We start from the raw sequence: 12,302 nt of genomic DNA, 5'->3' as shown, positions 1-12,302 counted from the left end.
ATACAAGACACTCCCTGTGCTTGAAATTTAAATTATAGATTTTGAGCCTATAGTATTCTCTCTATATTCTATAAATTATATATATATATTATATATAGTATCTGTACAAGAAAGAACAATTACAAAAGTAAAATGTGATTATGAAAATTGTTACCTATGGGAGGGGGGTAGGCTCAGTTAAACCTAGAATGAAGCCAAGCAGTTGCCTCTGAATTCTATTCCATCAAAGCCAAGCAATCAGGGGCAGTTGAGGAGTGACGGTTGTTTACCTGACGGAGCTCTCTGCCGGAGAGGATCTAAAAGCTGCAATGTAATTTACTGAATCACTTCTAGGTTTAAGAAATAGTCTACCTTCAGCTTAAAATAGACTTTATGTTCACCGCTTCAGAAACGGTCTTTGTGCATAAGCTGATTTGAAGTTCCATGATATTATACTTCTAACCCTTAGAATTTCCAAAACAGCTCACTATTAAAGACCGTATTGTTATCTTCTATCCTCACCAAACACACATGCAAATGTCCAGTGGTTTCTTAGATAATTTTATTGCATTATCATGTGCCTTAGCCAAGGCAAAGGTAAATATATATGTCTAGTTATAGCGGAACCCTGGTGGTGTAGTGGTTAAGAGCTATAGCTGCCAACCTTTTTAAATCCACCAGGCGCTCCTTGGAAACCTTATGGGGCAGTTCTATTCTGTCCTTTAGGGTCATATGAGTTGGAATCGATGCAATGGGTTTGGTTTGGTTGGTTTTTCATGGCTATTAATTGGAAGGGCTATATTTGGAAGATGCTAAACATAACTTACAAATTATGCAAAAATAAAAGTTAGCTATAACCACTGCTTGTTTCATACACAACTCTAAAATATTGATTACACAGTCCTATTAAGGAAAAGATTTTTTAAGCTATAACAATATCAAACCAAAAAATCAAACCCATTGTCGTCAAGTCAATTCCGATTCATAACAACCCTACAGGAGAGAGTAGAACTGTCCCATAGTGTTTCCAAGTAGTGGCTGGTGAATTCAAACTGCTACCCTTTTGGTTAGCAGCCGTAGCTCTTAACCACAGAAAAGATAACAATAAATCATGTCTGCAAACATTTAAATATCAAAAATGTTAAGCAGGAAAAAAAAAAGTAAAGAAAATTCAAGGGACTGTAATTGGCAACAATAAAATGTAAGCATTTACACAGTCCTGTTCATCTAAAGAACTGAGTCAGACTTATAAACTGTGTGACCCACCATCAACCCCACCTGACATCCATCATTGAACATGAAAACAAAGGAATTGAAAAATTAATTGAATTGGCCAAAATCAAACAGTAAGTAAAAATAAGGGTCCTAATCTTTTGTTACTCTGCTAAGAGACTATCATGATGCTCTGAGGTCACTGTAGCATTTGGTGGTCACATGATATTTTCTGAGCCCTTTTAACTAGTGAGTTTTGATTCTTGGTAGATGCTAAAAAGAAACTTCAAGCCAGGGGCAGCAATCACTTAAACGTACATATACAGCTGCACATACACACAAATACACATACACACCCTTTTCATTTGCTACCCTCTCAACCGTGCAGAATATAGTCAGTGAAGGAACGATAACAGCTTTCGCTGATCCTACTATCCCATTCATCCCAGGAATTCTGCTAGGCTCACTCCTCACTCCATCGTATTGGACCGTTTATTTGGTCAAGTCAATATACCCAGAAATATGAAGTGTCAAAAGACAAAGGAAATAAATGCCAGAATAAAGAAAATGGGGGGGGGGGGGGCAATTAGTACTACATTTGAAATAAATGCACAGCATATCATAAAACTCTTTCCCTTCTAAAAGAAAAATATAAACTATAACCCTAAAATGTACCAGTAGCAAAAAATTAGTTTTTATTTAAAATATATTAACCATCTTCATTCAACAGGATTTAAGGCAGTGTTCAATGAGTCAATATGAATACTTCCTAAATAGATCCTTAGATGGAAAATTAAACTAGAAAATACAAATCAGGCCCCTTGCACCTACACAAGCTGGGGAAGAACAATGCTGTACTTTAGTTTGCAATAATTCAGGACTCAGAAACATCAGGTAATACTGGTTAAAGGATAACTTTGGACAGAGGGAGAAATGCAAATCTTTACAACTGAAGCATTCAGATTTTACACAAACAAAGCCTCTCTGATTCTAAAGATGGGAGAAACAGACTGAGAGCTCAAACTGAAAACTGGGTCACAAGCTTAAGAAAATTCTCCACATCCCCAGTGAGAAGGGACTCCCCCAAGACAGGGCCTGCTAAACTGTGGATACAGTGAAACACTGTCACCTTGTTAGCTGAAAAACTCATCACCTTACTGAAGATTCTGAAAGGCTAAATAACAATGTATATTCTCCAAAACTCATTTACACACCAAGTATTATTATACAAATAAATATCTATTCATTACCCTGAAATGCTGTGTAATTCGGTTCTCATTAACTACCTTCCTAAACTGAATTTGAAAAATACAATCATGCTACCAAAAGTGTCAAATGGATGAAGAGTTGAGATTAAGTTTACTTTTTAGCCCTTTTTGCTGCTAACCAAAAGTTTGGCAGTTTGAATCCACTAGGCACTCCTTGGAAACTCTATGGGGCAGTTTTACTCTGTCCTATAGGGTCACTACGAGTTGGAACTGACTTGGTGGCAGTGGGTGGCTGGGACTGAGTTTTTTATATTACAGTGGAACAAATTATTTGGGCTGAATAGATAACAATGCCAGTATCTTCAATCCATCTCTCTGATTCACCTTTTCAATCCGGGCTTCCAACACGTTCCTTCAGGTTCGCATTCCTGCTGAGAATTTGCATTTCTAACAAGGCACCAGGTGATGCTAATGCTGTTGGTTAAGAAGTAGCAACCAATTCTGAGAACCACTAGTATAGAGCAGTGGTTCTCAAATTTTATTATACATAGGAATCACCCGGGGATCTTGTTAAACTGTAGATTCTGACTGAGCCTAGTCCCCAGGCAATTCTTATGTATAATAAATTTTGAGAACTGTAAATTACAATTCATAAGGTCTCTGAAGAGATGTAAGGGCTACAAAAATATAAGAATACTGTGAATTTTCCTAGAAAATTTCCATAAAAAAAAATAAGTCAAGCTTTTTTGTTTCTTCCTCTCATTTGCTTTTATAATATACCACAGTGGGGCGGGGGTGGTGGAGAAGAAACAACATATAATCTCCTTTTATTCTTCAGAAAGACAAACTGACAGGAAAAGAGAATAAATGATATGAACAATTAGCAAACCTAGGACATGGGTAATCAGCAGCAGACCAAACACAACAGATTTCCAACTAACAGAAGCAAGGAAATTCAACTAGAAATATGTACTCTGCTTTTGACACAGAGAATGTATAAACAATAACCCTACAAAATGAAAAACGATAACTAGCTGCTTCTCAGTTTCATAGCACTAACTTACAAAAGAAAATATCCACCAAGGATATTTTAAGCATCACCTACTTTGTTACCTTAAAACATTACTTGAATAACACTTCACGTGGCATGGACATCCGCTCCCGCAAGCATTATAACCCCCAAAAATCTGACAACAGTGTGGTTCCACAGGGTAAGAGAAAGTCCTAAGCATTAAAATGAACCATAGCCATAAAAAAGAAAAACTGTGCGTAGATAAAAAGCAGAATGAATCCAACAATCATGTTCAAAGAGGTCCTGCTTTCCTGATTTCTCAGGATAAACTCAACGCATGATTAATATGTCGTAGCCTTGATTAAGCCATTAGGAAAGTAAATGGGATATTTTCTCAAATGTTTAAAATTTTATATCTCCAATTTTTAGAAAATTGTTTCATATCCAGAATCCCTAACTTGCAAAACTTTCTGCCTATTAATAAAAATCAATGTGATGAGAATACCCACAAAATACTTTATGATAAAATATCAAAACTCAGTTTTAGCATCTTACCTAACCACTCCCACAGAAATCTACACCCTGATGGCTAGAAGCACAGAGGATTAGAGGACGAAAGGGGCTGTGAGCAGACCTTCGTATCTTAGCACAAGAACCCAGGTCGTTCTGTCCATGTATAAGACTTAAGGTGAGGAAAGCCAATTCTCTTCTTTCTTCCCAAATTTCTTTTCCTCTCTTATACGACTTTTCAATTTACTATTTAGAATAGGAAATAGGCAATATGATACCTTTAAGAATTTTTTTTTTTAAAGGAAGTGCCAGATGCTTTCTGAAAGCAACTTAGGATTTTTTTGTTTTGTTTTTTGCAACCTTACTTGCATATCTCACATACAGCAGATATTGAAAATGTTCATTAATGATTAATAATTTCAGTTTTATTTCTTTTTGAAGCTTCCAATTTTTTTTTAAAGTAGTATGTTTCCAGAGCTTTCAAAGAAGAAAAGTGATATATTTTTAGGCACCACAGTTGTAATTATGTCATTATCAACTGAGATATCACAAAACTTCTAATTTTACAGTGTCCCTTGATTATTCTTTCTGGACACTCTCAACCCAGAACCCATTCTAACTACAGGGCTAGCATCATGCAATCCTCGAATACTCTCTGGACATTTTTCAGTGAAGGCTGGGAATTGTATCAGGGCCCATCAGCAATGACTTTGAACTATAACTGTCCTGTGAAAAGAGGCTCAAAAGCAAGTACAGAAAGGACTCAAAAGGAATATAAAGTTAGCTGAACCGCTGGGTAGTCTATCTCAGAAAAAAGAATATCCAATGAAAGCAATCAAAGCAGCAAGCTTCACCAAGAAGCATTTCTAATGACCCCTCCTTAGAATAGGGCTTCAAACCCCTGTTGAGAATTTGCATTTCCACCCCAGATATACTGAATGAGAATATATATTTTAAGAGCCCCAGGTGATTCTTGAGAACCACTGGGTCTACTAGTGATTCTCAGAATTGGTCCCTAAACAGTAGCATTAGCATCACCTGGGAACTTGTTAGAAATGCACGCTTTTAGCAGGGGTTCAAACTGGACCAAGCTGGTTGGAAGCCCTGCCTCAGAATCAAGCTGCACGAAGGTCTTGTCACATTATCTGCAACAAGGCCTGGCCTGTTAACAGAAAACTAATATGCTGCACAAACATATTCTAAGGAAACTAAACTTTCGAAATATCAATAAGAAATATTAAATGCAAATAAGAATTATTTATACAAATGCATATGCTATATTAAATGTCATTCAAGCTTATTTTTGTCTGGAGACAGGGCTAGGGTTCCAGCTTTTGGCATTAATGCCCTGTTTCTTGAGTAAATGACTTTATTTCTCTAGGTCTCAGTTTCTTAATCTCTAAAATGAGTAGGGCAGACTCCACGATTGCTTAAGTGGTAGTTTCCTGATTTACCATCTACAGCCCTTCTAGTAATTATTTTATATTGTGCTTACCATACTTTCACTGAATAAGACCTTACAAAAATATGGCCTTTTGTTTGTTTGGCTTCATACTTTATTTCTAATCGCTTGTATTATTTTATCCACAAAAGTAACTATTGTTCACAGGTCACCAAAGTAGTGATAATTACTATGACAGCTTATATTTACCTAAGTGATTAGGTTATGTGCCAGGCACTGTGCTAACCACTTTACATATATTAACTTACTTGTTCCTCACCATAACTCTTTGAGGTCGAAACCATTGTAACTACCATTTCAGACCTGAGGAAACTGAGGCACAGAGTGATTTGTGTAACTTGCCTGGGGTCATAAGGTTTACAAGTGGTGAAGTCGGGATCCGAACCCTACACATTCTAGCCCTGAAGCTCCAGGAGTTTAACTACCACATTCCGCACATCTAGAGCGTCTATGAGGGGGAAGGGTGAAGTGTAGCAGAGTTCATCTGCAAAATGTCCTTGTGGGCCCAAAACTGAACTTGTGCTATTCATTCTTTCAGAAATAAGAATTAAGTCAAAAGGTAGTTTATGACTTACAAACCCAGTATAAGCACTTGTCACTCATATTTTTATCTTCCACGCTTTAGTTTCATCGGTAAATAATATTGACTGTAGAGGGATTAAGTTAAATCTACCTTGGTTCTTTCACTCATTAGGGGAAATGCACAAGTCACAGGAGTCATGGAAGTACTGGTGACTTCCACAGCCCAGTGCTGAGTAGGCACCACTGCATTATAACATGCCTGGAAGTCACTGTCCGGGAACACCACATGTGAAGTCATGTGCCCCAAAACCCAACAGCAGAAAACAGTAACCAGCCAGGACGAAGGAATACCAATTCCACAGGCCAAAATCTCTAAAACTGGGGTATCTCACGGGAAAGATTAGTCCAAAGGACTAACGGACCACAACTACCACAGCCTCCACCAAACTGTGTCCAACACAACTAGATGGTGCCCGGCTAACACCACCACTGACTGCTCTGAAAGGGAGCACAATAGAGGGTCCCAACAGAGCTGGAGAAAAAGGTACAACAAAATTGTAACTCACAAAAAAAAAGAGCTGACTTACTGGTCTGACAGAGACTAGAGAAACCCTGAAAGTATGGTCCCTGGACACCGTTATAGCTCAGTACTGAAGTCACTCCTGAGGTTTACCCTTCGGCCAAAGATGAGACAGACCCATAAAACAAAACAAGACTAAATGGACACACCAGCCCAGGGGCAAGTAAGAGAAGCCAGGAGGGGACAAGAAAGTTGGTAAAAGGGAACCTAAGGTCAAGACGGGGAAAGTGCTGACATGTCGTGGGGTTGGCAACCAATGTCACAAAATAATATGTATACTAATTGGTTAATGAGAAACTAGTCTGCTCTGTAAACCTCCATCTAAAGTAGAATAAAAAATAAGTAAATAAAACTGGCGTGTCTACGTGCTGAGACCATGCAGTAACAACAACAAAAAACCTGTGCGTTTAAACTGTGAACTGCTATGAACTGGAATTCATAATCAGGACAGAAAAAAGATGCTAGCAATCAAGTAAATCCTATATCCCATTCATAAACCAATCTCGAATCTGAAGAACCCTACACTGGCTGCCTTCCTGAAGTTCAGCATTTCAGTGGGCCAAGGCCGGGGAAGGATAGAAAGCAGGTCTGAGTTCTGGAGCCCAGGAGGGTCAGAGACCTTTGAGGGTCAAAGCCACTAGGCTTCTCCCGAGGGCAAGGGCTAGTCTACGTTTTGGCAAGGCCAAAAGGAAATTACTTCAGCGAAGAGGGGACAGTGAGCTCCTCCCGCAGGACAAAGGCACACTTTAGCTCACCACATAGCTTGAGTTTCACGTCCAAGGCCACGGACTTTTATCGACTGCTCTTTCAAAGCAGGGACTGAGAGACGGGGACTGGGAGAGGTAGCGAGAAAAGATGAGAGGAGTTGTTTTGTTTTACTTTTAGGGAAAACAGACATTTTAATCAAAACAACCCATGGAGAACTCAGCGAAGACTTCTTCGCCGGGCCTGTCTCGGGGCTTTTGAATCACTTCCTCCTTTTCTGATGTGTCTCTGAACTTGAGATTAAGAATTTGCTGAGAAAGTCTTGCCTCTCCGGGCGGCTTCCTGCGAGCGAGCCGAGCGCAAGGCGCTGTCCGCGGGCGCAGACCCTGCCCGGCCCGGCCCCTCTCGGGTGGGAGCGGGACGACGCTGGGGGACGAGGAGGGACAAGGATGGATTCGGAGAAGAGACAGGGCGAGCGCTGCCCAGCCCGCGCCCCCGCTTACCCCAGGGTGCTGATGAAGCCGTTGACCGAGCCCTCCGCGTACAGGGACACGATGTCCCCTATGTAGAGGAAGCTAGACATTTTATCAGACATGCTGCTTCATGTTCCAGAGTGGATGTCCCTCCTCTTCCCTGCGCCCTTCTCCAGGAGCCGCCGAGGCAGAAGCCGAATTCAGCGCAGGACGGCAGCGGCCGTGAGCGGCGGCGGAGAGCACGGCCGAAGAACCCGGGTGTGGGGCTCAGTCCTGCCGCCGCGCCGGGGAGCCCTGCAGGAGCGAAGCCCGAAATACCGACACCCCACGAAGCGCGCAGCCCGGCCGCGCGGAGAAGCCTCAGCCGCCGCCTCTCCGGCAGGTTTCCTGTTCCTCTCAGAAGTTTTCTCTCCAACACCTTTGCTCCTCCTCCTCCTGCCTCCGCTCCCCCCTCCGCGTCCCCTCCCGGCTCTGCGCCTCACTGCGGTCGTCCCAGCCGCCCGGCGGGACCTGGAGATTGCAGAGCCCCTTGGTCCCCTCGGGGAAATTTTTGGACCAGGTGGTGGTGCCCATTGGGCAAGGGGAAGGAAAGAAGCTCCGAGAGGGGGCGGGCGGCCAATCAGGCAGCGGCGGCCGGGGGCGGAGCTGAGCCGGGGCGGGGTGACTCTGGGGACGCCGGGCCACCCGGGAAGCCGCGGCGGTGGCCAAGCGGGCCGGCGCTGGGACAGAACGCAGGGCGGTGCCACGGAGGGGCGGCGGGGCCACGAGCCGGGGAGGGGGCGCTCTACAGCTACTAGGGGTCGCCGGACCTGGGCTGGGACAGTCCCCGCCCCGGGAAAGCGAGGTACTGTAGGAAGGAGGGTGAGAATTGGCGATGGGGCGGGCGCAAAGGAGGACAGGAGCGTGAGATGACTGGAGATGAAAAGGTGGAGCGGGTGTGGGAAGGGGAAGTGTGCAAATGCTGACCGAGGGAGAGAAAGATGTTGAAATAAGAAAAAATAAAAATAATACAAATCAAACATAAGTGATATGAAGAGAATTAAAAATAATCTCGATTTGGAGCTTGTAGTTTTCCTTTTTCCCAAGTATAGGGCGTTAACGAAACTTGATCCATCAGCAGATACCCAGGTGGACGCAAACTTCCACCGGGTAAGCGTTACTTGGCCCACTCAGCAATCTGTAGCCAGCCTTTGGCCCTGAGGGCTCTGTGGAGCTGAACCTTCTCTTCAGCCTCCAAGGCCGCATGTTTTGCGCCTCCAAATCAAGGTTTAGCCTTCCACCTTCAGGAGCCCACTGTCACAGTCTCGCTGACAGTTCTTGTTTGTTTATATTTAAAGCTGCTGACTCTTAAAACTCCAGCGGTTATAAATGAAACTCAGGCAAGACAGGTTTCGAGCCCTTCTGCCTTTGAAGCCTCGTCGTATAACAGCGTATTAAAAAGCCTTTTTCCTACTCTTCTGAAGACGCGGAGGAGCCAAACTCTGTGCGGCGGTTATGACACTTGCCACCCAATCAAAAAATTTCCACCTAAGTAGTCCCCGCGAAGCAAGATTTGCAGAAAGGCGGAGGGACTCCGGGCGAGCAGAGGCGCTGTGCCAAATTGTGCAACTGACCAAAATTTTTATTTAATGTTCAAAGATGTCTTCAATCTTACAGTTCAAAGATGAAAATCCACTGACATGAATTTCTCCTTGAGGCTTACATTCAAATAATGGAATATGAAAGAATAATAAGCTTATCACTCAAATGTTTGGGATCGGAAAGCCTGCAGAACAGAAAAAAATAGGGTGTTAGACACAGAATCCAGGAAATGCCAGCACAAAGCCCATCTGTGTTGATATAAATTGAATCTGATCTTTGTCTTATTCCAACTGACAGATCTTCTCTTTACATCTGAGTTCTCTTTTAGAAAGGGTTACAAAGCAACTTCAAAATAGCTGTTACATGATAGAAGCCCTGCCTCCCCCCCCAAAAAAGACACATGCTGTTAATGTTGGGAACCTCTAAGACGTTGGACGAATGAGCTACGAAAAAGCTTCAGATGAAATAAAAATAGTAACTCTGGAAATGGAGGTTTCTGTTTATCTAAGGGATCGGTGCACTGCATCCTGTGGTTCCCCATATTGCACAGTCCTGTCGCATGCAGCCAATGGATGCTCAACTCTTATGGGGCAAAGGCATGAACTCTGTTTCCTCTAAGCACAGATTATCCATAGGCAACACATTACAAAATGAGTGGGTAGTTGTTCATGTTAATGAATAAGTACAAACTTCAAGTCATATACCCAGGTCCAATGTCTTTCTTCTTCCTCACCCCACCCCCACCCACCACCCACTGAGGTGTCCACTATACCCTGGGAGCTAGATCTAATCCTTCAGTATTGGCATGGCAATGGTCACCCAACTACCAAAGATTCAGGCTCTCCTTCCATCGCAGTGAAGCCTCCTTAAGGGGGATCTTCCCGCCTTAGCTATTATGGCAACTTCATCCTTTCATTTGCTCAGTTCAAAAACCTTGGGATCATTTTTGCCTCCTTTCTTTCTCTCACTCCCCACTCTCAGGCCATCAGCAAATGCTGTCAGTTCTATCTTCAAACTAGCAACCAAATCCAACTATTTCTCAACACTTCTCCAACTCTGATCCTGTCTATGTTATCTCTCTTCTGGATTACAGAATACTCCTCACTGGTCTCTCTGTTTACACCATGTCCTCTATGATCTGTTTGCAACCAAGAAGCCAGGCTGTTGCTGTTAAATGGAAGGTAATAGTGCAAAACACTACAACAGCTTCCCATCTCAGAGTAAATTCTAAACTCATTACTATGGCCTGCAAAATCCTATATGATCTGCCCCCTGCATCACCCTATAGTACTGTTGCACTGGTTCACATATGTGAACGGCACTCCCAGCAGTCTGCAGTACACACCTGCACAATCACTCTGGGCAGCAACAAGCCAGGTCTAGCCCACTATCACCTTGACAACCACCTCTCTGATCTCATCTCCTACCCCCTTGCGTCTACGCTCTTTATTATGACCACCCTGGCCTTGCTCACCCTCGTGTATGCCAACCTGCTCCTTGTTGAGGACACGTCATTTGTTGTTCCCTCTCCAGGCATACTCTTCCCACAAATATCTGCAAGCCTCACTCCCACTCCTCCTTTGGGTCTCTGTTCCAATGTCACGTTATCAGAATAGTCCTCCTCTGACCAACCTGTATAAAATACCATCCCCAGCCCCATTTACTCTCTATCCTCTATTTAATTTTTTTTTCTTAGAATTTATTGTCACATAATATTTTATACATTTCTTTGCTTATTTATTGTCCTGTCTCCTCCCACTCCTCTTTGATGGCAATTTGTCTGTTTACTTCTTTATCCCCCTACTGTAGAATGGTTCTTGGCACAAGGTAAACAATTAAGAAATATATACTAAATGAGTGAAAATAAAAACTACCCAGCCAGTTCAGTTACCTTTACCAAGCCATAAGAATCTCTGAGAAGCTTGCTGCCTCTCAGAGTAGCCATGCTTGAACTGGGGAGCAGGTCCATCCTAATCTCAGATTCCAAAACTTTTTTGAGGTTCTATCATTGTCCTCTTTTTGAAGTTAATCCTGGGGCAGAGACCCATACTTAACCTTAACCCTAATTCTAACCCATTCCACCCTACATGCCAACATGTTTCATTAACCTCCCTGGGATTTAGCTAAATCCCAGACAAAAGGAGAAAAGAGGAAAGAGGGAAATCCTGATTTAAACTAGGATTAAAACTGAAGTGACAGAGAAAACCTGAAGCTATTGAGTTTATTCATAACTGACTAGATTGTTTGCCATCAGTAGAACTGAGCACTTAAAACAAATTAATTATCAAAGCATAGTCTGGCTACATACCATATACAAAAATTAACTCAATATGGATCAAAAACCTAAATATAAGAGCTAAAACTAGAAAACAGAAAAAAAATAGGGGTAAATCTTCATAACTTTGGCTTTGGCAATTGTTTCTTAGATATGACACAGCAACAAAAGAAAAAGTAGATAAATCGGACCTCATCAAAACTAAAAACTTCTGTGCTTCAAGAACACTATCAAGAAAGTTAAAAGACAATTAATAGAATGGGAGAAGATATTTGCAAACCATATATTGGATAAGGGTCTAGTATGCAGAAAATATAAAGAACTCTTACAACTCAACAATAAAAAGACAAATAACCTAATTGAAATATGAGCAAAGGATCTGAAGAGGCATATCTCCAAAGAAGATATATAAATGGCTGGTAGGCACATGAAAAGATGCTCAACATCATTAGTCATCAGGCAAAGGTAAATAAAAACCACAATGAAATACCACTTCATACCCACTAGGGTGGCTATAATCAAAAAGAGATAATAAGAAGTGTGGTGAGGATGTGAAGAAATTGGAACCATCATGCACCACTGTTGGGAATGTAAACTAGTGCAGTCTGGAAGTTCCTAAAAAATTTAAACATACACTTAACATTTGACACAGCAATTCCACTTTTAAGTACGTACCAAAGAGAAATGAAAACATGTGTTCACAGAAAAACTTGTACACGAATGTCCACAGCTGCTCTATTCATAATAGCCCAAAGTGAAAATAATTGAAAAGTCCATCAGCTG

At 42.0% G+C, this 12,302-nt stretch overlaps 1 protein-coding gene across 6 annotated transcripts in view; it reads right to left on the bottom strand.

The window, feature by feature from the left end:
* The window catches only part of ITPR2 (inositol 1,4,5-trisphosphate receptor type 2), a 537,466-nt gene extending 529,240 nt beyond the window's left edge, over positions 1 to 8,226 (bottom strand). For 4 of the 6 annotated variants that reach the window (XM_064284460.1, XM_064284461.1, XM_064284464.1 and 1 more), the window contains exon 1: positions 7,694 to 8,225. In XM_064284460.1, coding sequence (XP_064140530.1) covers positions 7,694 to 7,785 — 92 coding nt within the window. In that variant the 5' untranslated portion in view covers positions 7,786 to 8,225. Of the gene's footprint in view, positions 1 to 7,693 lie in introns of all 6 variants that reach the window. The other 2 variants (XM_064284462.1, XM_064284466.1) reach the window with 2 other exon arrangements.
* Positions 8,227 to 12,302: the final 4,076 nt, after the last annotated feature.

This window comes from Loxodonta africana, chromosome 4 (genome assembly GCF_030014295.1).
Source record: "Loxodonta africana isolate mLoxAfr1 chromosome 4, mLoxAfr1.hap2, whole genome shotgun sequence".
NCBI classification, from domain to species: domain Eukaryota; kingdom Metazoa; phylum Chordata; class Mammalia; order Proboscidea; family Elephantidae; genus Loxodonta; species Loxodonta africana.
This window is presented reverse-complemented; position numbering and strand designations above follow the sequence as displayed.